This window comes from Anolis sagrei, chromosome 1 (genome assembly GCF_037176765.1).
Source record: "Anolis sagrei isolate rAnoSag1 chromosome 1, rAnoSag1.mat, whole genome shotgun sequence".
In the NCBI taxonomy this organism is placed as follows: Eukaryota; Metazoa; Chordata; class Lepidosauria; order Squamata; family Dactyloidae; genus Anolis; species Anolis sagrei.
The window spans coordinates 110,502,802-110,528,330 of record NC_090021.1 but is presented as its reverse complement, the minus strand read 5'-3'; the positions used below and the strand labels follow the sequence as shown (position 1 = coordinate 110,528,330).

Below are 25,529 nucleotides of genomic sequence, written 5' to 3'. Positions count from 1 at the left end.
GAGCAGACATCTTTGCATCCTTTTGGGTGGCATTTTGCTGAAGCTTTGATTACTCATCTTCATTTGTTTATTAAAGAGTTACATCCCAACCTATACTGCAAAATCTCAGGGAGCCGTACTGAAAAAAACATCCATTAGTGATCCACTTTAAAAAGCATATGAGATAATTTAAGAGTCTAAAATAATACCAATTTAATAATGGGAAAAATAAAATAATTTATGATTTGTAATAGTCAATATTGTGAGAATGAAGTTGAAGGAATTTGACCCCAGTGTCATATGCATAGAGAGATCATCTTGCAACAACATTATCAGGAAGGAAAGAATATTCAGAAATATTTGAAAAATTGTTTAATTTTTTTCTTGAGCATTCAAATACCTTAACAAGAAGAATCCTGGGCTAATGTAATTTTTTGCAGTCTGGGACGTGTTCTACAGAAAATTCATATACAATTGTTTTCTGCAGAAAATAGTATTTTCTCCAAAGGAAATAGCCTTTCTGTGCAGATAACATAATGTCTCTGTGACGTTTTTCTGTAAACTGAATGCGCTACCATTAGGGAAGTGAGATGTGACTACACTGTCAAATTAATGCAGATTGAAATTACTTTAAATATGATTAGCTCAATGCTATGGGAGTTGTAGTTTTACAAAATCTTTAGCTTTCTCTGACAAAGAGTGCTGATGCCTCACCAAACGACAACTCCCATGAGACATGGCAGGAAAAATTGTGTCAAATTGCATTAATTATCCAGTGTAGAACCGGATTTATAGAATCATAATATTCACATGTTGTTGTTTTGTTCAGATATATTTATTAAAGCAATAGGTTTAATTGTCAAACAAGTTAAGATCCCTAGAGACGTTTTAATAAATGCACGTAAAGGGAAGAGAAGTGATCTCCTCCTTCAACCTATTTCTATGTTCTGTCATTAACAACTAAGATGATTTCAGAGTTATTATTGAGATAGTGCAGATGCTGGATGAGTTTCTCTCTCTCTCTCTCTCTCTCTCTCTCCTTTCTCTTATTCTCCATTTGATCGACTTTATAGTTTTGCTGTGAAGATAAAGTGGTAGAGAAGGCATACCAGGATTGCTCAATGGAGGAAACATGGAATATATATGCTACTAATAAAGAAATAATACGCTCCATCTGCTGCACCAGTCTTCATAGTAAATGAAGCACTCTTCCCTAAACATACATATCATATCCATTCGGCAATGATTTATTAAAATTAGTTGAGGCTTCAGGTAATAGCTGCAACATCAGAAGACTCCCTGGGGCTCAGTTTGGTACAACATCATGATTATTCCTTCGTAATATATTACATCTCACTAATGTTAAAAGCTATTCCTTTGTTTGTTATTGCAGCTTAGCTTCTTGCTTGGAAGCTTGTGCAGAACTCAGGGACACCACCACTACTTCTTCTTCTTCTTCTTCTTCTTCTTCTTCTTCTTCTTCTTCTTCTTCAACCTACTTGTTGAAAGTTTACACAAAATGCTAAGCAACAGCACGCCCGAATGGAAAAATGAAGACGACAGCAAATGTTTCTGCTTTTGTCGTGATTAAAAAGAAAACCACCTTTATGACATTCACTTACAGTTCTTTTATGTTCTCTGAACAGAACAATCTTTGAATGTGTTGAAATGAAAGGCGTATAAATACAGTCCCAGAAATCTTAACAAACCTCTTATTTCAGCAACAGAAAGCAGGCAGGAAAACAGATGCTGCTGCAAGAGGTTGTGATCTTCAATAAAATACTTTTAAAAATCACTATGCCAGAGAAGTTGTACCCCAAATGTGATGTATATTGTCAAGCCTCTCTACTAGCATTGATAGTTTGACTTTGGACAGCTCTCTGCTCTATAATATCTGTGTGTTTTTCCATAAGTCAGGACAACTTTAAGGGAATAACTGCTTAGGAATCCTTCCCCTGGTAGAAAGGAAACTTGATTTAACCCCACTGATGTTGTCATACTGCCAAATGTCATACTACCAGTGTAGCACCCTCATGAAGAACTTTCTCCACTGCTCCACTCTATGACAGCCTTCAGTAGTTCGCATATTCAATTGAGAGGGTTTACCGCAGAAAGTAGAAGGGGGTTCCACTTGTTATTTGGCTAACAAAAGCAGTTTCATCAACTGCTTTGGATATAGACCATTGTGTGTTTGCCTGGTTGCTTTCCCACTGGGCTTATGAAATCTTTCCCACAAACAGAGAACAGAATGGCACTATCTATCTTCTACATCATACCCACTAACTAGGATGATAATGAGTGTGACTAATGGCTGCTCTTTTTCCTGTTCTGCCAAATTACTCCTGGGTTTCAAGTTGTTTTTAATTTTGCCAAGAGAAGTGTGCATCTTGAACATGGCTTCTTGAACATGACTTACTGTTCTGCCTAACTATGATAAGCCCCTTTCACAAATAAGTACATCTTCTCATTAGTAACCCTATGGAATTCTTTCCAGAGAAATACAGGGCTGGCTCCACCTGTGACTGCTTTTTGGAAGATATTCAAAACCTATTAGTGCTCAACAGAATATTATTACAGTATCCTGATCTGTTACATATATGGACTATATTAGATCAAGTTTTATCAGGATTCCCTGGAATGCTGTGGTTCCTGGAAAAACTGCTACAGATTGTGACCGAGTTTTGTTTTCTTAAGCTGTAGATATAGGGCATAATTTTCAATAATTTTCTAGCCCTTGAAGATGGCCTGGAAATGGCAGTTGGTGCAAAGATCGGCAGCCAGATTACTAACTGGAGCAAGCTACAGGGAGCAGTCAACCCTCCTGAACATACAGCCCCACTGGCTGCCAATGAGTTTCCGGTCCCAATTCAAGGTGCAAGTGATTACCTACAAAGCCCCAAACGGTTCAGGACCTGCCTATCTTCGCGATCACATCTTACCCTACGAACCAACACAGGCTCTAACACCATCCGGGGAGGCCCTTTTCTTGCTTCCACCTACGTCTCAAGCGTGGTTAGTGGGGACGAGGGAGAGGGCCTTCTCGTTGGTGGCCCCCCGGCTCTGGAACTCTCTTCCTAGGGAGATCAGACTGGCACTTTCCCTGTCTACCTTCTGTAAGAACCTAAAAACATGGATGTTCTGCTGTGCCTTTGACTAGACAGTTTCAAAGAATGGGCCCAATGTTACCGACATTCCAGCACTTTAGCATGGCCCTCTGCTCTACAATCCTGACATTTTAATGCCCATGAACATTATCCTCCCAGCCCTGCCTTTCTGAATTTTGCACTTTCCCTTAGCTCTATCTAGGAATTTGCACAAACCTCCAGAGCCCTCTGAAATCAGCACTTACATCATTCTGTATGGTACTGTTTTTATGATGTTATGTTTTATTGTGATATGTTTTTATTTGGATTTGTTTTGAAGCTATCTTATTGTGTTATGCTTTTAATTTCGTGCTCTCTGGGTTTGTCCCTTTGTAAGCTGCCCTGAGTCCCTTAGGGGAGATGAAGGTGAGGTATAAAAATAAAATAATAATAATAATAATAATAATAATAATAATAATAATTATTACTATTATTGTTATTATTTGAAACACAACAAGATGGGTCCACACCAGACAAAATCACTCTGCTGGCTGTTGTATTGGATCACATGTCGGACACTTCCCAAGTGTCTATTATTATTATTATTATTATTATTATTATTATTATTATTATTATATCACCTTAGTTACATAGTTACATGTCACCCACTTACTAGGCATTAACCACTACTACCATTAATGGGAGCCTGATTCCATATGGTTGGAAAACAGCTCAGTGATGTCTTCACCCCTTCTTGTGAAGGAACTCTGTTTTGACAGACAGAAACAAGGTCCCTCTTATAATCTTCCCTAATGCCAGAGATGGCTAGTGCCGAGGAAGATGGGACTGTCAGTCAGCTGCTTCCTGACCCAGAGGGGAACAGATTCATGTTGATCTTAGCACCGGTTGCCCATTAAGAATAGACTGGAGTACATTTGTGGTCCCTACATATTCCCTAAACCAGTGAATATGTAGCAATCATGAATATAAGCCTGTCACAAAGGTCTGATTCTGCAATTCCCTTAATGAATTCTAACTATAATAATTGTACGTAGGGGGTTCTAGAGATCTGAAAGCCTTTCAAGGTTTCTCTCAAACAAAATGGTCAAGAAAGAATTATTAAATGTTAGACGTTGGCTTATTTTTTAAATTTTTAAAAAAAGCAAACCAGTGTGCTTTTATAATTCGTTTAATACTCAGTTCTATTCTTTTTATATTGCAGTCTATCTTGGGATGTCCACAGCAGAGAAAAGTGGCTAAGAAGTATAATAAATGAAATGAAAAGAAAAAACAATACTTGCTAAAGGGTTCTAACTGGATCGTGGGAAGTGAAATAGTTTATTTTCATAGGTAAATTAAGAACTCCTGAAATCATTGGAAGGTTAGAAACTAATTTAGAAATACTGTTGTCTAAACCAGAGTATTTTCAAATACTGTATCAGTACTTTATTTGCTCTCTTGGTGATTAGAGGGAATATATATCCTTACTTGGAATCAAATTGTATTAGCACTTACCTAAATCCCAAGACACGAATCTCTTTGAATCCTGCAAGTTTCTCAAATATTTTTTGCATCTGTTAGAGAGAAAAGAAAGAAAAGAAGGGAATGTGGGGTGAGGTCAGTGGAAGAAACTGTCCTTGTCATATTTTTTTTTCTGACAGAGGAACAAAGAGATATTAGCTAAACCAGGCATGTGCAAACCAAGACCCTTGGGCTGGATGCAGGTCCTTAGACACTCTGCTTCAGCCCCACACCCTCCTCTTGGCAGATGTATATGGTGGCCTGCTGGAGGGATTCAGGAGTGGAGTTGATGTGCCAGGCAGCTGCCTCCCCGGGAACTGCTGCAGCCTGTGGACAATGGAGGCAGTAGTGGCGGAGAGGCAGCTGGTGGCAGTGGTGGGGCTGAGATGGGAAGGACTGGGATAGTCATATTCTAGTTGCATGACCTGCTATAAAATGTAAAGGAATATCAATCTCCTTTAGAATACTGAGTATATTTGAACAGCAAAACAGAAAGAAAGGGAAAAATGAATTAGCTTGCCTCACCAACTATCCCTAGCATGTTAAAAGAAGACTAAACTATAAGTTTAGCCACCAAAATGGAACTCATAAAAAGAGCTGAAGCTGGTAAAAGAAAAAAAAACAAAACACACACACAACCCAACATGTATATTTCATCAAATATAATTTTAGGTCATTCTTATATTTCTTTTGAGCTGAATTCAGATCTTTGTTCATTTTTCCCTCTTTCATGTGTAGTTTTTGCGGTGAGGCTAATCGAATAATTAATGCATTTACACACTGATATCAATAGAATCTAATTGATAGCCTCATTACAAAAACTACATGTAATAGAGAAAACATAAACACAGATCTGAATTCAGTGCAGAAAGCTCTATAAGAATGACCTAGAATTATATCTGATGAAAAATACTTGTTGCCTTGTGTTACATGATTATGTGGTGAAATGTGCAGACTTTACAGTAGTCCACTGCAATGTACCATTCATCATATTTAAATAAGTTGACATGATGGAAAAAAAATAAAAACATATTTAAAATCAGCATAAAATTTGATTTAAACTGGGCTACTCTCATGTCTGATGATTACAAAAAGTTTGATTTTGTTGGCTTGTGTAATCTATGGATGCATTTCAGAAGATTTCAAGAGCCTTGCGCTGAGGAAGGGAAAGCAGCACGAGAGGAGGGGTCGCCCCACCCCCTTCCAGCCCAGTGCCAATCAGTAGTCTACCCTCCCTCTCTCCTGGCCTGGCCAGCAATGCCGCCCAAGGCAAAAAAGTTTGCTCATGCTCCCAGCAGGTTCTACTCTAGCATTTATAAAACAAAACTCTGATGCTTTGAAAGTGTTGAAGAGTTCACAACAGCTGTATGGCTTATGGAGACTTTAATTCAGATTTTAATGTTGACATGCTTAAATATTGCTTGCATTAATGGACAAAAACCCAGTCTAAGTTCAGCTCTTCCCACCAAGTGAACTTAGCATGCATCCTATAAATCTCATTCACCTGTTAATTTCTGTTATCCCAAACATTCACATGAAGACAGGACATCTAATGATAGTCCGCACAAGAAGATCAAAATCATATAGTCAATCTCAAGGAAAACGGTGGTGGGGCTGATTTAATTTTGACTCATATACATACGGTCTCTGCCATCCCATGTGTTTGGTTGGAGAGTTTGTGAGACTTGTCATGGCATGTAAATATCTGAATAATACTGGAGAGAATATTCCAGTTAAGATAGTTCCTTGTCTGTCACAAGATCTCAAAGTGGTGACAATGTAGCTGTACACCTTGCCAAGATTTAATGAGATCTGCATCACAACCCATCCTACATAAAAACAAACTTGGGCACTTAGAGCTTTGTATTCTGATAGGCTCAACCATAGCATTTCGTAGAATCTTCCTACAGGAAGCCAGAGAATGTATGTATGAAGGAGAGCTAGGAAGATGTATTACTTTGATGATTATTTAATTTTGAGAACAAACACCACCAGTCAACATTTGGGTAAATACCAACATACATATAGTTGCATATATTTCTGAAATGCCATTTAAACATTGGCATACAAGAATATGGAAATATAGCTCTGTATCCTATTAGGATCCCCATTGAGATTAGACGAATACATTGAATTTACATTACATTAGTTGTTGACACATCATTCAAACAGTTGATTCAATGGGTCTACTTTAGTTAGGACTACCCGCAGGATCCAGGCCATCACTCATAACTTTGTATGAAAATTCATGTTATGTTTCATGAAAAGTTTATCGGCTAATTCTTTCAGTGCTACTAAATGTGTTTTAGGTGTTAAAATTCAAAAGGCAAAGAGAATGCTCCAAGGAGTATTCCTGCAACATCCCTTTCCCTACTTGCCATACTGACTTTTGCTTAACTTTTAACTAAGCAACCTTCAGATCATTAATTGCTGGCTATTAAATAGCTAATGAAGCATGTAGCTAGCTGTGGTAATGATATAAACATGTCTTGGCTGCTCTGACTCTGAGGGAACACGGATAATGCCCAAATGACTAGAGGAGATTGCATGCTTTTGGGTCCCTTGGTAGCTCTCTTTGAAAAGTAGCACGAACAACAGTAGATAATTTCCTTCAGCATTTGTATTTAAATTGCTCATTACATTTATTGTTGAAATGAAATCACTACAAAGTACTGTCCATTAACTCCTGATTAGGCTCAAATGACTATTCTTAATGGTGTGTGGTATGGCTCATTCTGTCTGCTGACTGGGTATCTCTGCAGTCTGTCTTGTGCTGCTGAAGGAATGCTGGTCTTTAGTCTGGTGTGGGAACAGATGTCACACCTAATCAAACTTTAAAGGAGCTGTCTAAGGTGCTGAATCTATTTTGAGTTCTGCGCCATGGACAATTCCTTTAAAATCAAGACTAAAATATAACACAGATTCACTACCCCATTGATGTCAGAGCCACCAACTTCCACAGGCTAGCAAGAATGTTGGAGATGGGGAATAACTGAGTAAATGGTGATGAAGTCATTATAATCTTGTAACATCTCAGGATGCACTCAGAGGAGTTAAGGTGCAACTATACCGACATATAAGGAGATTGGGCAATTGAAGTACACACAAGCAAGAAACTCCAAAGGACTATAATTGCAGGAAGAATTATTTCTTATCTGTGTATCAGATTTACATATCACTACTATATACCCAAGTGTTTCTTAAATGTGCTTTTATGAGACTTTCATGTGGATCCATTTTCCTGAAACAGAATTGAAAACCACCCTATAGGGACTGGTACTCATAGTGGAGCTGAATCTCTCATTGTGATGCTACTATGACAGAAATGAAATGAATGATTGTGAGATCCTTTAGGGTCACTTCTGTTCTCAGGAGCCCCCAGTGGTGCAGTGGGTTAAACCCTTGTGCCGGTAGGACTGAAGACCGACAGGTTGCAGGTTCGAATCCGGGGAGAGTGCGGATGAGTTCCCTCTGTCAGCTCCAGCTCCCCATATGGGGACATGAGAGAAGCCTCCCACAAGGATGGTAAAACATCAAAATATCCAGGCATCCCCTGGGCAACGTCCTTGCAGACGGCCAATTCTCTCACACCAATAGTGACTTGCAGTTAATAAAGTCGCTCCTGACATGAAAACAAAGAAACAAACAAAAAAATTCTGTTCTCCTCCTGTAAGTCAGAGATCAGAAACTACCAAAATCTTATGAGCTCATTTATCCCACAAGGTCTTCAGAAAGTTGCAACCAGCACTCTGAGCCTCCATGCCTCCAGTATCCCTCAAGTCTCTGTGTGCTCATACATTAGGATTGTTATTGGTGGCCCAATAATTTGTACTGTATATGTGTTTTATGCTTTTAACTGAATATTGTTTTTTAAATGTTGTAAACCGCAATGAGTCGCCGATTTAGGCTGAGATATTAGCGGTATACAAGTGCATTAATAAATAAATAAATAATAAATAAATTATGAGTTTTACCACCTAGAAATGTGGTTAGCATTTGAAATTCCACTGTATTCTCACTTTATTTAAACTTGTAAAAGCCTTTCCTTCAAAATCAGGAGTAAATTGAGAGTGACTTTCAGGGTCTTTTTGTTTGTGTGTGTGTGTGTGTGTGGGGGGGGGGGGGGAGATCTTGCACCAACTTCATACTGACTGTCCCTCATGAAAATAATGAAAAATGCCACTTGGCAATGGGTAGGCTCTGTTTGTAATGCACACAACATCTTTCCCTGCTCCCTCACATGCCTAAAGGGCAACCCTCGAGGATGTACAGTATGTGCTGTACCTGCAGATCTTGTATTTCACAACACTGAATACAACCAATATTCAATATCCATACCATGGCAGATGAAAGAAGCCATGAGAATACATAGTGGGGACAGAAATAGAATACAGTGTCATCTGAATCTCGTTAAATTCTGTGAATGAGGCAGGTTGATTGCACACTAAAAGCCTCATATGAAGGTGATAGGTTTCTTATTTTACTACAAGTATAATTTGGTTTAGCAATGCCAGGATGCCTATGCTGTCATTAACAGCATCTTTTCTGCTTTTTCACAATGGCTACTATTAATAATATAATTATCATCCTTCCATTCATCATCCATGGCTTTATTTTTCCTGATTCCCCTCACCACCAACTGGGACTCAAGAGCATATTGCAAAGTAGAGAGAAGTACAAATCACTGCCTGTAGTTTCTGCATTTTATTCCCCTTGATATCACTGTTTATACTCTCTACCCAACAAAATTTGGATACCTTTAACGTTTCGGAAGAATCAAACATCTGTTAAAGTATCAATATACAAATCATAAACTTGTTTGTTTTTTTTGCATCTAAAACAATGAATAGTCTTAAAACATATGAAAGACACAGGGCCAATCTACACTGTCAGAAAAGAAAGTGTAGATGTCACATTAGCCTGGGACATTCAAGCTAATAAACAGTTTAATGCACTTTACACAAGAGTTGCAAAAACACTTACACATAGTCTTGGATGGGGAGTTTAAAAATTCCTTGAAGATGTGGATCTCTGTAGGTATGATGGTAGTAGAACTTGTCAGCTGGCACCCCCAAGGCATGTGCTCACTGGGCTCAGGCACAACAGGAAGGTGGGATGGCAGTGCCACCGTACCCTCATTGCTACCATTTCAGCTCCAAAACAAAGGGAAAGCATCCTTCCCAGTGCAAGAGGCTGCTTTGTTGCTGTATCACACACAGTGATGATGCAATGGCGCTTTGGAGGGGGAAGGTCTCCTTCCCTCTCCAAACCTCCTTCACATTTTGGGGCTGAAATGGGGGCCGGGGAGGGGAGGCTGGCACTAGACATGCCTAGGTATGCCAACACTGGATTGGCATGGCCAGTGCCAATGATGCAGGGGTTTGCACCCATGTGTGGCCTCACAATGTAGCACAGACTGACATTTTACTGTCAGTTCGTTTGGCATTTTGGGCAGTGTGGAAACACCCTCACAAAGTGGCCCCTCTGGAAAATTATAACATAGAAATAAAAATAGTATAGTGTAGAGTGAAGCATATTGTTAGCTCAATCTCTGCCACAGGTTGAATTTGGTGGGTTTGGAGAGGTCCTGGTTTTCCAGTGTGGTGCATGTGAGAATTGTGCCTTGCTAACACTACATACATAGGTTCATTCTAGTCACAGATTGACCTTTACAGTTAGAAAACAAACAAATGCAAATTATCCAGATACAAATTATCCAGATTCCTGCAAAACTCCAGAATATGCACATAACAATGCCAGAACTTAAGTGCCTTCCACAATGAACCTGCTATTCCCATTAAAAATTACTAAGAAAGTTTAATCAGCTGGTTATTGTTAGAAGAATCTTGAACACAGTTGTTTTCATTAACAGAATTTGAAGAAAAGTATAATTAAAATTATGGAATGTGGCCAGAACAGCTGCTAAAACTGTGATTTATAAACAATTATTGCCCTTGTAGCCCAGCAGTGTGTATTTGTTTTTTTTCCAAGCAGACAAGAACTATGTTTCCTTTTAATTACATACATTGCAGTGTGCTCTTACCTGAAGCTGGAATTTTGCAGCTAGTTTCTGGTACTGGGGGGTTGTAGGATCACTCAGTTCTGGGGTGTATTCCTGGTTGGTGAGGGTGACGCTGAATTCCACCATCTGTTCAACAGGATGTTCAGAGACTATGTTAGGAACCTCTGGCTTTATCTCCTGAGAGAACAGGAGAGGGAAAACATTTGCATCACATTAAAGAAAATGCTAATCATCTACAGGTTTTTATGGAATCCTTCCAAAAGTCTCTCTCCCCCCCCCCCCCCCCTTTCCTGTTCTTTGTAGTTAGGCAAGAGGAATTTCTGGTACTGCAGCTATATCATTAGCTGACCATTTAGAAATAGGATTTAGGCATCCAAACAAAAGTGGAAGACAAAGTGACCAAAGGAATGCAAACACAGAGAACAGAAGAGTTTGATGTGTGAAAAAATTTCAATTTCTTGCTGCAATGTGAGATATCTTAGAAAGAAATAAAATTTTAATCATGAGGAACATTAGTCTTGTTTATTGGAGATATTAATTTTGGTTCACAGGTATACTCCCAGATGTATCTGGAACCCCCTTTCCCAAGATGCATGTTGAGGCTCTGTGCTTACATAATCTTTGGGGCCTTCCACACAGCCCTATATCCCAGAATATCAAGGCAGAAAATCCCACAATATCTGCTTTGAACTGGGTTATCTGAGTCCACACTCAGATAATGTGGAATTTCCTGCCTTGGTATTCTGGGATATAGAGTTGTGTGGAAGGGCCCTCACTCATACAGAAGGGAGACAATCCTGATTTCTGAGTGAAGCACGGGAATGTGCAGCCATGCTTTAAGCATCAGAAAATGGGATATATGGGCACATGTGACCCACAGGCTACATGTTTGCCACTCGTCCAACCTCATTAGATATGGTTTTCCAATTTGGCTTATATTAACATTGGCCCCATCTACACTGTACTGAAATGCTGGTTGGAGGGATTGCAGTTTCATGAGGACTCGAAACAACACCTCATGGTAATGCACATTAACCCAGAATAAATGTGGAAATCCAGGCTTATTCTAGGTTAAAATAACACTTCCAAAGACCTGGACCTTTCAGTAAGGTCCTCATCTTTGGAGGTGTGTGGCCTGCAGAGACTGTTCCTAAATTCACCATCTGTAATCTCAGCAGCAGTCTCCATAGTAATCTTGCCTCTGAAGACTCAAGCAGCCCATGGAAAAAGGATAGCAGTACCATCCTCTCCTCCTTGGCCCCTTTTCCTGGCTGTAAAGGGTTTTTAAAAAGGTTCCTCCCTTTCCCCTCCCTTCTCCATAACTCTGGAGCATCATTTATCATCTTTTCACGTGGGGTATTTTTGTCCTCTTTTCCCACTTTGTTTCACGTGACGCATGGCAGGCCCCATCCACTTTCCTCCCAAAGTCAGGGGAAGTGCTGAAAATTATCTTCATTGTCAATATGAAGGCTGCCTAGTCTGTTTTCCAATAGCAATGGTGTATGAGAGCTGTGCTCAATATGGAGAATTTTACAGTAGAGTTATGTATTATCAAAATGAAGAATCAAATGTTGCTGTTTTCCTGCCCCCAGCAAAACTACAGGCTCATATGGGCAAAAGGCAATGCCCTCTTTGACAGTCTGCAGACCTTTTCAGCTCACCACATCTCAAGACAACATGCAGATGACATGACTTAGGTCTAGTACCTCCTCAGACAGTTTTTACTTTTCTCCTCTCTTTGGTAACATTTTGTCACTTGAAAAGATCTGGATATTTTGAAAACCTATAAACCTTTTGTTTTGTTTTTTCCCTGTCTGGCTTATCTAAGTTTTACTACAGTTTGGATTTTTTGAATTTGTCTTAAAACCAGCATGGTTATTTCTCTGCCCCCTCCAACTCATATCAGAATCTCTTAGGAGTCTCATTTTTTAACAAACTGTGGCCCATTAGGAATATATAAAGCATCATATAAGATAAAGTGACTTTTGGAATCATGTATATTCCAAAATGGTTCTGGCCCAGATTACCTGTCTGAATGTATCTCCCATTATGAACCATCACAAAGTTTAAGATCAGCTAGACAGGCTCTACACATCACAAATGTGACTGGTGGGGATGAGAGACAGGGCCTTCTCGGTAGTGGCTCCCCGCTTGTGGAACTCTCTCTCTCCATAGTGACATCAGATTGGCTACCTCTCTCCAATCCTTTAGAAGAAAACTCAAAACCTGGTTGTGGGACCAAGCGTTTGAACAATAGAGGCAGCAACTGAGAATAAGACTCAAGAGATATGAATGACAACAAACTGACCCAGACTTTGATTTTTAAACCTGAGTGATTTTAACAATTGTTTATTTAATGTAACTATTTTAATGAATTTGTTTTAAATGTATGTTATGAACATATAAACATTATTGTTTAGAGCACAGAATAGTGCTTTTTGTGAAGCTGCCCTGGGGTGAGAAGGGCAGGACACAAATGTACGAAATAAATAAATAAATACATCAAGATAAGATTTGTATGGCAAAAGTTTGTTAACTGAATGAATGTATTAAAATCTATGGTAGGTTTCTGTTAAACAAATTACATAGTTGGGCGGAGGAAAATAATATTATTGCGGAAGAACAGGCGGGATTTCGACATGGCAGAAGCACAATAGACCAATGCTTTGTACTGTCGCACTTAATCCAAAATAGTCTGAGGAAACCAAAGGGTTGCCTATACGCAGCATTTGTGGATTTTACCTCAGCTTTTGATTTAATTGACAGACAGCGTTTGTGGGCAAAGTTGGCAAAGTCGAATGTGGACAGACGATTGCTGTTATTATTGCATCAGCTATACTCGGGAACGGATCTAAGAGTGAGGTTAGGGCTATCAGGCAAGCTATCGAACAATATTGAAACTAAAAGAGGAGTGAGGCAAGGATGCTTACTAGCACCTTTTTTGTTTAACTTCTACGTGAACAACCTAGTGGCCGAGTTGAGTTCCCCTGAACACTTCCCGCCATTAGTAGGTAATAGGAGAATCCAGATCCTATTATATGCGGATGACATGGTGCTCCTGTCATCTATGCAAATAGGTCTCAGGAGACTTTTGAGGGCATTAAGTAGAATTTGTAGACAAGAGAAGCTGTCAATCAATCACTCAAAAACCAAAGTGATGGTATTTTCCAAAAGGAAGCAAAGACACACTTGGAAATTGGATGGTCACTCAATAGAGCAGTGTGATAGCTTTAAATACTTGGGCTTACACTTCTCTCATAATGGAAACTGGAAGAACCACATAGAAGCAGCCAAATTATCTGCCTGGAGGTCAGCGAAGTCAATCCTAGCCTTTGGGAAAACAAAGGGAGGTTCCCTAGTATGTCCCACAGTAAAGATTTTTGCCGCTAAAATTTTACCCCAATTGTTATACGGAGCGGAAATTTGGGGGCAAGGTAATACAGAACAGGTTGAATGCATTCAGAACAAGTTCGCAAGAGCTCTTCTAGCCCTTCCCCCTGGGTCCCCAGCTGCCCTGTTAAGACTGGAATTAGATCTTCCCTCACTTAAGGCCAGAATGCATAAACTCATCATCTCGTATGGGAAGAGATTGCTAGGAATGGAGGAGGAGAGCATAGCAAAGCAATGCTTGAGGGAGCAGTATAAACGGGGAGGATGGGTGCAATCCTGGCTAGCCTTGCTCCATCAGTATTTTGATGGGTCAATAACAACTCTAATGCAGCTGGACAAGAAGGAGATTAGTGATAAAATCTTTGAGATGGATGCAGCTGGCAATTTGGAGATTAGTAAAAAGCAAGGTTTTTCTACATGGTATCCCAGACTAAAGAGTGACCAATACTGCCAACAATATCTTCAAGATCTAACGTCACCAGTGTTAAGGAAAGCCTTTACAGCTCTGCGCTTCCAAACAATGCCTTCAAACTGGCTAGAAGGGAGATACAAAGGGATCCCCCATGCCCAAAGGCTTTGCATTTGTGGCTCTGGGGATAAAGAAGATCTAACACACTATCTATTACACTGCTCTCTGTATAATGATCCCAGAAAAAATCTCCTGGGAACACTCCTTGAAGAAAGGGCAGCATGGCAAGAATCGGCCGTGATCGGTGACTTGCTAGCAGATTATGACAAAAATATAACACTAAAAGTAGCCACATTTGCAATCGCAGCCCAAAAGATCAGAGACAGAGTAGCAAAATCCTCGCTGGAGACCAGACAGGGAAAGGGAGAAGGTTAAGGAGGACACATACTACTGTTAGGTTTCTGCCAGCAAAATTTTAAAGATCTAGTTTTTTAAACTTTGAAGGGGTTTTTGTTTATATCGGAATGTTTATAAAGGTTGTTTATAAAGGTTGTATGTTATTGATGTCATGGCCTATGGCTAGTGCAATAAACTTTATTCATTCAACAAGGAATGAATGTATCAATATTTTTTTTAAAAAAACGTGAACTGCATGCAACCCCCCAAAAAATGTCAATTACAGCTCTTGGAGGTATGGGATAATTAAAAAGAAACCTCCAAAAGTCTGCCAACACATTTGGAAGTCGGAGTTGCAAGTCACTTCTGCTCCTGACCTTTGGCTAATTTTCAATCAAAATTCTGATAGTGCAGTCCTCAGTAGGGATAAAAACTGACACCTGTCAGAGTTGCCCGTCCTTGTTCTACCCAGGCCTTTCTTAATTTCTTCCCTTTCTTTAGAATGAATTTACCATCCTCAATGTCTTTGAAACAACACATGAGCTCCTGTGTGTAGATGTGCTATGTAAAAAGGATTTCAAAAAGTGATTAATAGCTTTACAGGTACCTCAAATAATAATTTGTTTTTCATAAGCTTAGGCAGGAAACATCATTCACAACTAACTCAGTGGAAAGACGTAACATTACATATTTTCACCATAGCTAAAGTGGATGTAAATAAAACTTAATGGTGTGGAGGGAAAGCATTCTGCAAGTCACTATGTGAGAAAACCAGATGCAACTGCTCAGCTAGATGGGATGTTAAAAGATTTCCTCACCTTCATAGGAACCTTCGTGTCATTGACAATCTCATTCACCAAGGTGCCGGTAGGAGCTGATAGGTGCAGAGGGAGAAAGGGGTGAAGAAGTCCCACTGGAGATTAGTTTTTGCTTGTTTGTTTGTGCCCAGAATCAACAGCATAGCAAGATAACAACACTAAGAATTCCCTGCTGGAAACGGAGTGATGGAAACAAAATATAAATCCAGCTCTTGTTTTCTGTCCAGTATAAAAAGATCAAAGGAGCAGCCTTTGCATACTTTCACTTGAGTAAGCTCTAGAATTCATTTGAAATTACTTCTGAGAAAATGCATTTGTTTATAACTAGACATGATGTCAGTCGCACAATTAGCAATTGGTAAATGGTTCCATAAAAGTAAATAGCAGGTATTGGGGCTACAATCAAGGTGAAGGGAGGAATTATAGTTTAGTCTCTGAAACCTTGTTTGCATCTAAAGATGAACCGTTGAGTTGAAGGATTTTACTGTACCATGCATAAGTACATATTTTCATGTAGTCAGAGAATCACAATTCAAAAATGAAAGCTGCTCATTTCTTGTTCAATCATTTCTGTTATCTGACCACAACAGCTGTCTGCGAATGTATTTAACAACACATTTGGTAAAATGTTATAACTCAGTGGTTCTCCACCTGAGGTCCCCAGATGTTTTTGGCCTACAACTCCCAGAAATCCCAGCCAGTTTACCAGCTGTTAGGATTTCTGGGAGTTGAAGGCCAAAAACATCTGGGGACCCCAGGTTGAGAACCACTGTTATAACTGATGGATGGGATTGCTTTGATGATTTTGTATTGCAGAAGGAGATCTAGCACCTCCCTGACCAATGGGTTTTTTCCAGGTTGTACAATGGCTTCCCGATGGAGCTGGGTTCAGACTCAAACAGCTGCTGATTAGCCTGGGGGATGCATTGCACCATTGTGTAGGTGGCCCCATGGGCCTTTGCACTTCACCAGCATTAAATAGGATCACAACTTCATTGTTGAAAGACTAATTTGAAAAGTATGCATCTGCAATAGCAAAAATAAAATACAAACATATACCGTTGAAGGCTTTCATGGCCGGAATCACTGGGTTGTTTTAAGTTTTTTGAGCCGTATAGCCATGTTCCAGAAACATTCTCTCCTGACATTTCACCTGCATCTATGGCAGGCATTCTCAGAATTTGTGAGATCTGTTGGAAGTTAGGAAAATTGGGTTTATACATCTGTGGAATGTCCAGGGTGGGAGAAAGAACTCTTGTCTGTTGAAGGTAGATATGAATGTTTCAATTGGCCACTTTGATTACCATTTAGTGGCCTAGCAGTTTCAAGGTGTGACTTTTTACTGCCTGGGAGAATCCTTTGTTGAAAGGTGATTAGCTGTCCCTGGTTGTTTCTTGTCTGGAGTTCTCCAGTTTTTGAGTTCAGAAAATCCAACAAATGCTCCGTTCAGCAAAGGATAAGAAGGATCATCTGCAGGAGTCTACTATATACCATGCAGCTGTAGACAAGTCTACATAGGGACCACCAAATATAGCACCCAAACATGAATTAAGGAACATGAAAGGCACTGCAGACAACTTCAGCCAGAGAAGTCAGCCATAGTAGAGCACCTGATGAACCAACATGGACACAGCATATTATTTGAGAACATAGAAATGCTGGACCACTCTCACAACTACCATGTCAGGCTACACAGAAAAGCCACTGAAATTCACAAGATGTGGACAATTTCAACAGAAAGGAGGAAACCATGAAAATGAACAAAATCTGGCTACCAGTATTTAAAACCTCTAAAATCATAACAGTAAATAAAGAACAACACTCAAAACTCCAGACAAGAAACAGTCGGGGACAGCTAATCACCTCTCAACAAAGGATTCCCCCAGGCAATAAGAAGTAACATCTTGAAACTGCTAGGCCATTAAATGCTAATCAAGGTGACCAGCTGCAACATTCACACCTAGCTCCAACAGACAAGTGTTCTTTCTCCCATCTTGGACATTCCACAAACATATAAACCCCATTTTCCTAGTTTCTAACAGATCTCACAACCTTTGAGGATGCCTGCCATAGATGCAGGTGAAATGTCAGGAGAGAATGCTTCTGGAACATGGCTATACAGCCTGAAAAACTTAAAACAACCCACAAACATATACCATTAACACATACTGGTCTGAATCTTGTTTGTTAGTCTTAACTACAGTAGATCAATTGGCTCCATTGTATTCACTGTCACAATTCAACAGTTGATTAAACCGGTCTACTTTAACGGGAAATAATGAGCAAGATGCCAGCCATCAATTTCTTTCATTGCAAAATTCAGAATTTGGAAATTCAGGTAAAATTAAAACCACTTGAAATTACTAAAACAAAAACAAAAACAAAAACCAAAAAAACCAAACAAAAAAACAAACAAAACAAAAACCAAAACACCTTACTCCACCACCAGTATTGACTCATAGTAATGGAAATCATTAATCATTCCTTAAAAAAAAAAATTCTGCCATCATGTACCAATTAAAATGTGTTACATCGCAAAAAAAAAAAACCTGTTAATTTTTTTAAAAAGTATTAATTGTTATATGATACCAAGAATAGTTTTCAGGGACGATTAATGATTCTCATTAGTGTGAGATGATACTGGTCATTTTTAAAATGTGGTTTTAATCTAGAAACTTAGCAAATTAATAAAAAAAATTCCTAACGGTTTAATCTGAACAAATCAACTTAACTTGACAAATTAGTATTACTAGCTTAGCATTCACATTTCCAGGCTCTATTTTGAACTATTATGTAGCAATGACAATGAGATCACATTCTTCAGTCTTAAGAGGCATGTGGGGATAAGCAAAGTATAGATTCTCTTAGCTTTTTTTTTTCAGTTCTCAGTCCCTCTGTACTTCCTAGGCTGCCCCCTTTCTGATAAATAGGTGGATTACATTTCCTGGAAATGTCAAGGAGCAGCATTATTTTAACACCAATAATCTATCCACTTTCAAAACAAGATGTGAACCCCTTTGGATTTCTTTAGTCTTGTATAGAAGTCCATGCATTTCAAAATTCAGGGAAATTGTTAAAATAAGCTTCTTGTGTACAAATGGTTGTTGTTATTATTATTATTAAGTTGTTAATATTTTGTGTTCAGGTTGGTGGTGAGGGAGACAATTTGTCTCTGAGATGATTTCCCTGAAATGACCAGGCAGATTAGGCCACCAAGACATCTACTGTATATAGTTGACTATAAGAAATAGTAAGTTACTGAAGTTGAATAACAGCCCCATGAATAATAAAAGATGGCTTGTTGTTTGTTCGTTCAGTCAGTCGCTTCTGACTCTTTGTGACTTCATGGACCAGCCCACAGCAGAGCTCCCTGTTGGCCATGGACACCCCCAGCTCCTTCAAAGTCAAGCCAGTCACTTCAAGGATACCATCCATCCAGCTTACCCTTGGTCAGCCCCTCTTCCTTTTTTCTTCCATTTCCCCAGTATCATTGTCTTCTCCAAGCTTTCCTGTCTTCTCATTATGTGGCCAAATATTTCATCTTTGCCTCTAATATCCTTTCCTCCAGTGAGCAGTCGGGCTGGTTGGAGCTTCTTGCAGCCCAAGGCATTTTCAGAATTTTCCTCCAGCAGCACAGTTTCTTCGCTCAGACTTCCTTATGGTCCAGAACTCACATCTATAGGTTACTATGGGGAATACTATTGCTTTAACTATGCAGATCTTTGTTGCTAGTGTGATTTCTCTATTTTAGATGGCTACAACCTACATTAATATGCATGCTTTGGTGGGAGTCTGCTACACTGAACAAGGAATCTACTTCTAAGTAGACATTCGTGCTTGCCAGAGGCTTCTTATTTAGGAATGACTGAATAAAAACAGCTAGGAGAAGCAATTTGCTCTTCCCCTGAATGTGCCTTGCACCTAATCTCCACACTTTGAGCTTGGGAGATATAAAAGTTTTCACATTTTCTTTGGAGATTATTATGTGTACTATTTTGTCTCTTTCAACATGTCTCTACAGCTTGTGCTTTCAAAGTAGTGTTGTGAAGGGACAATTGTGTGACAGTTTTAGATTCACCAAATAGTCTTCTAGATGTTCTTTTTTCATTTGCTTGATATATCAACTGTTTTTAACTCTGTGTTGTAATTTTTCTGTTGTTTCACTGTAGTCAAATTGTTTTGTCTTTCCACTGGTTGTTCTTGTTGCTTCAGTGCAATGCAATCAGATACCCCATTGCTTTGTTTTTACAAAAATGACTTACAAATAAGCTAACATAAATAATGTCCTGCTTGACAATGTTGAGTCTCCCAGATTGAAAACAGCTCTGGGGTTCCTATCCCATAGCATGAAGCTAACCCCCAGATAGCTCACAGTTGTGTTCCCCAATGTTAAGGGAGTGCACAAAACATGTTTCATTTTACCTGTAGCAAGAGAAGGGGGTTCCTCGGGTTTTTTGATTTTCTCTGTAGAAATTTCCTCTTTTCTATCAAGAAAGAAATAAGGAATGCTGTAAAATGTGCCAAGACACAATGAAAGGACAAGGGATTCATTTTTCCTCTAACTTAAAATATTAGGCCGCAATCCAACTAAACAGGCATTGGCAAACTTTGGCCCTCCAAGTGTTTTGGACTTCAACTCCCACAATTCCTAACAGCCTACTAGTTGTTAGGAATTGTGGGAGTTGAAGTTCAAAACACCTGTAGGGCCCAAGTTTGCCCACGCCTGAGTTAAAAGAATGGCATATTTCAGGAGATATTGTTTTCAATAGTCATTTCATCTTCTGTTAATATCCCTTCAAATGAAATCTGGTGTATTTAAAATTGCTTAGGTTTACCTGAATCAAAACATGAACTCTATTACACCACATCATTGTAGCACTATTATTCCACTTTAACTGCTATGGCAACATCCTATGAAATTCTAGGTTTTTTAGTTTAAGTAAGGTTTGGGCTGAGATTTCTAAATGATCCTCCCAAAACTGTAAATTCCGAGACTCCATAGGATGTTGCAATGGGGGCTAAAAAGTGGCATAATAGTGCTATAATAGTATAGTGTGATAAGAAACCAAATAGATATCTCACATTTTAATACTATTTTGTTTCCATATTTAAATCAAAAGTTTTTGTTCAAACTACAGCAAGAAATATCTACTGGTTTGATCATTTTTGGTGTTTAATAATGCCTACTGTGCCTGGTGTATGTGGTACTTGATGCATGTGGTGCTTGAGAGTTTCGTGAGGAAAACTGATAGGTCTCTGTTTCGAAGGAGCCTCCTGTCTCCATTCAACAATGAAGAAGACAACAAAAAGAGGGCAGAGTAAGACAAGGGCAGTAAGGAATAAATGTGAGCAAATACTATTAAATGGATTTAAGCTAGGTTACAGCTGGGGTGGAAGATTAAGAGGTTCAGCCAAATGTCTCATGAAAAAGAAGAGGGATTTTTGAGAAGGGATTTGAAGGAAGAAAGAGATTAAGAGACAGCTCTATGCACAAGTCGAAGGAAAGAATTCAGGCAAAGGGGCAATAAGGAAGCCTGGACAGCTCCCCCACTATGTCTGATACATTAAGCAGCTGAGGTTGGCAGAGGTGGAAAAACAAAGGTCAGATACAAGGATATAGTGATAGACAAGGGCATGAAGGTGGGATGAGGGAATGCTGTAGCGACCTATAGAAGGATGCTAGATTCACATACACAATACACCTCACTTTATTCTCAACTGCATTGGTAATGGAAACGTGGCATGGTGCTTTTAAAGCAAATGTACAAGGTATCTTCTATTTTTAAAGTCTGGGATTAAAGGCTGTGGGCCTTGGCCTAATTTTATGTCAGCGTGAAAGAAAAATAAATGCAGCCAGAACAGGAAAATTTTACATTAACTGTATCATTTGGCTTTTATACTTCAATTAATGTGTTCATTTTGCAGCATGCTTATTTAGGAATCGCTTTGGAATCTGAAAGAGACCATTTGGTCCTGAAATGTGAATGGCTTAATACTTTGCTAAATATTCATTTGTAAACTTCTGTCCATAACCCTGGAAAGATGGATCATTGACAAAAGGACTATTCCGAACAGTTTCTGCAGTCTGGATAGGGCTGTGTAATGATCCAGGTCTTATCGGTTTCAGACCGAGAGTATTCTTGGCATTGTGGCTAACCACAATGGAAAAAGTGTAAGATACTTATGTTACAATTTGCCTATCTGCTTTATTTGTGCGATTGCGGCAATAAAATATACATAAAAACGTTCACCGCTTTAAATGGATAAACATTCATGGATCCTCACATACCTGTTCAGTTTTGATAGTAAAAGGCAGCAGCATCAAATGGTGAGGATTCTGTTTTTGGTTCACTTACCTATCCTGGAAGGTCCTATGTTTTACTCGCTGCAAAATTATTCAGACAAAAAAAAGTTGATTCAGCCACAAAATGAAATGCTCTGATTATTTCTCTCATCTGTTCTTATTATTACGATAGTAATAATTTACTGCTATTATACTGTTGTTATGATGAGGATATAGTATTATTACTACTTTAGTAATAAATATTTAGCATGTAACAGCTCTCTCATTTACTTTTATTATTACATATTCCCTTCTCAATGTACCTTGTAATACTTTGTGATCTGTTTGGTCTTTTTAAAGCGATGTTCATCACAGGTTAGAAAATGCATTCTTCAGGCCTTACCCGCTGAATTATCTCCAGATGCTCTTGAGAATTACTGAAATTTTTCCCAATATCGAATATGCAGAATGTTTCCCGCTGACAAGCTGTGACCCAATTCTGATATTCCGTTGCATCTGGAATCCGATCCAGAAAAATCCGGAAAGCTTCCCATACAGCTTCTTGGCAAACTAAAGCAAAAAACAAACATTTTACTGAATAGAGTTCTTTATCCCAAGTTTCATAATAGCTCTATAAGGATTTCCAAAGCTATAGCTGCTTTTAAATAATGGCATCATTCTATCTCCTATTTTAAAGTCATGCTGGGTTACATGGAGTTCTGTTCCACCAAGGGGTTCTTCATGTGGACCTTGTGAGATGCAGGGAGAGGAGCATTTTCTCCCCACTTCTGGGTGTTTAGCTGACTCCTCATTGAAGAAGGGAAGAGGAGGCGAAGAGGAAGCAGGGACAGATGGGGAAACTACTTAGGAATAAAGACCACGAACCCCAACAGGAGGGAACCGAGCCTGATGATTTCCTTTTGCTGCTCCACAATTTTCCCCACTGTTTCCCACTTTACCTCTGCTAATCTGATATGATCCCTATTGCATTCCATGCAGATAAATCATTCCAGCCTTTTAGTTGTAACTAATAGGGCACCAATTGTCATCTGATCCTGGAAGCCAAACATGGTCCACTCTATAAGTACTTTGATAGGAGACCACCAATGAATAGAATAGAATAGAAGTTTCCATATTTTTGTCTTCTGAAATGTGCTGTAGGCTACATTTCAGAAGACAAAACTGGCAAAGTCACCTTGGAATATAAGAAAATGCTATGAAATTTATAGGATTGCCATAAATTGATTGGCAGCTTGGAGGAACACACATATATCACCTATTTTGTGAAACTGAAGGAGAACTATCTAGCATCTGAAAAGCTTGTCAAAGGCAATCATGCCCATCCTTTTTTTCATTTCAAGAAGAGATGTGTAGTCTGATAATGAACACAAAATAAGACCTTTATTTTATTTTTATTTTTGAAAATGTGTGCCATATGTGATTATTGCAAATGACCATGAAATCCAGCCATTCTAAGCAATGGAGGTTTGTGCTTGTAGGACAGTGCAAGGTGCTGTGATCATCCCCTTTCTGCTAGCTGCGAAGAACAGAAGCAAGGAGCTGTAGCATCTCTTCACTGGTGCATCACTTTCTGGTAAAAGATAACTGGACAAGCCACCCTGCACTGCCCAACTGGCAGCAGCACAGATTTTGTTTACTCTGATTGACTTTCAAGGTGGGTTTCAGAGACTGGTTGATGAGTTAAAGAATAGCTATGACATGATGGTTATGTGTTTGATAGAGGATCTCGGTTCATTTCTCTCTCTCCACAGTTGAACTCAAAGTGGTTTACATTAAATATATATTCTACAGGGCCTTAAAAGAGAAATGCTTTCAATGTTGTATCAGACCAAAGATTCCCATTATTATCAAGCAGGTGCCCATGGGTACAATTGCACCAGACTTCTTCTTCATCAACTGGTGTTCAGAGGCATATTCCCTTTAATACTGATGATAATACATAGCTATCATGATTTGTAGCCACTGATAGACTTAGCCTCCATTTACCTGTCTAATCCCTCTTCTAATCCATCTAAGTTGGCAGCCATCACTACATCCTGAAGTAGTAAATCCTGCAGTTTAACTATGCACTACCATTCAATAGATAACCCCAGGTTCTGGTATATCCAGTATATAATTTAAAAGTGAATAAAATAAAAATTAAGTTTTAGAATACATCAATCACAGAGGAGCAGGACAAAAATAACAAAGCTGAGATAACAATCTCATAAAAGCCTTCTGGAATAGCTATTCTTTCACTAGACATTTATAAATATGAATTACATGGGGGATGGTTGCCCTTGAGCTGCGCAGGTCACAAACTATTCATCTTTACTCTTTAAGAAGTATGTTTAGGAATGAAACCCTAAGAGAGATTAGAAACATGTCTCCTCTCAATAGGCTTACAGGAGATGTAGGGAATGTGGTTTTGAATAATTTTGGACTACACATATCAGAATCCTGTACTATTGTCTATGCTGGCTGGGGCTTTCAGATACTGAGATGCAAAACAGCTCAAAGACTTCCTCATCCAATTGCTTGTGAATGCAACTTTACCTTGTTAGCTTTCTCTTTTAAAACATTCTTGAACTTGTTTCTCAGAATGACTTTCAGTCTCAGCAGGAAGAACTCATGGAAATGTTAAACAGAAAAAGAACAAGGCCGTATTCGTCATCTTTGAATTAGCTAGTGATTATCTTCATGTCTTGAAAATCTTGTCCTGCTATTTTCTACAGATCTACCCATGGTGAAAGGCACTGGTCCAGAAATTGCTGGCATCCTTTGTTAGCACTGATTTGTATATGAAGTCAATTGTAGGGTAAATGAGTAAGTGCAGATACATGGTGAAAAATAGAGAAGTATGGCTTTACATTTATCCACAAAAAAGCTGTGGTAAAGAAATGTCATAGGTGGAACATTTCCTGGGATGGTCACAGAAAATGCTTTAGGAAATGCTTTATTGACCGTCTTTCTATCAACCATGCTTTTTTCAGGCAGAAGCCTTCTAACAATAATAAAGATGTTGGCTTTAAAACTATTTCACATCATAATCAGGACAGGCATTATTCTTCTACTACTGTAAGTGGTGTATTTGTACAGATCAGAAAATCCAAAATATTTAAAAAGCATTTTGAATAAACAAGAAGGCTGCTGTTTGTGAAGAGTGGCACTTAATGGGTAGGACAACATGATTAGAAGAAAGTACATAAAGAGATGTGAACATAATAGTTCTCCCTTTTCTTCGATATCTGTAGGCAATTTTGTAAATGCACTTTATGTACATACACTCAATCCAGATTTTGTATCATGTTGAAATCATGTTTTTAGGACATCCAAATGTGATCTCTGCAAGCTGGAAGTAGTTACTAGAATAATCTCCCAATCTCTGCAATAAGGGTGCAACTTTGCTTGTTATTTACTGAAATTAAAACACTGCTCCACGAATCATATTTGCAATTAATTTAAGAGTTTTGGATGTTACGTGTTATGATATTAAGTGCCTGTATTTATTCAGTAATCCTCATAGGTTCTCATATAACTTTATGTTGAAGTCTTCTCCTATGAACCGATGAAAGCTCTAAGATCTGCAGAGGAGATCTTACTTACTGCACTTACTCATTTACCCTCT

At 38.9% G+C, this 25,529-nt stretch overlaps 1 protein-coding gene across 4 annotated transcripts in view; it reads right to left on the bottom strand.

Annotated features, from left to right (window-relative positions):
• Positions 1 to 25,529, bottom strand: part of IMPG1 (interphotoreceptor matrix proteoglycan 1) — a 118,344-nt gene that overhangs the window by 46,109 nt on the left and 46,706 nt on the right. For 3 of the 4 annotated variants that reach the window (XM_067467761.1, XM_060752940.2, XM_060752943.2), the window contains exons 3-8: positions 22,305 to 22,471; positions 21,975 to 22,003; positions 20,041 to 20,102; positions 15,619 to 15,674; positions 10,627 to 10,782; positions 4,578 to 4,636 (exon numbers count right to left, since the gene is read on the bottom strand). In XM_067467761.1, coding sequence (XP_067323862.1) covers positions 4,578 to 4,636; positions 10,627 to 10,782; positions 15,619 to 15,674; positions 20,041 to 20,102; positions 21,975 to 22,003; positions 22,305 to 22,471 — 529 coding nt within the window. The remainder of the gene's footprint in view (positions 1 to 4,577; positions 4,637 to 10,626; positions 10,783 to 15,618; positions 15,675 to 20,040; positions 20,103 to 21,974; positions 22,004 to 22,304; positions 22,472 to 25,529) is intronic. The other variant, XM_067467760.1, reaches the window with a different exon arrangement.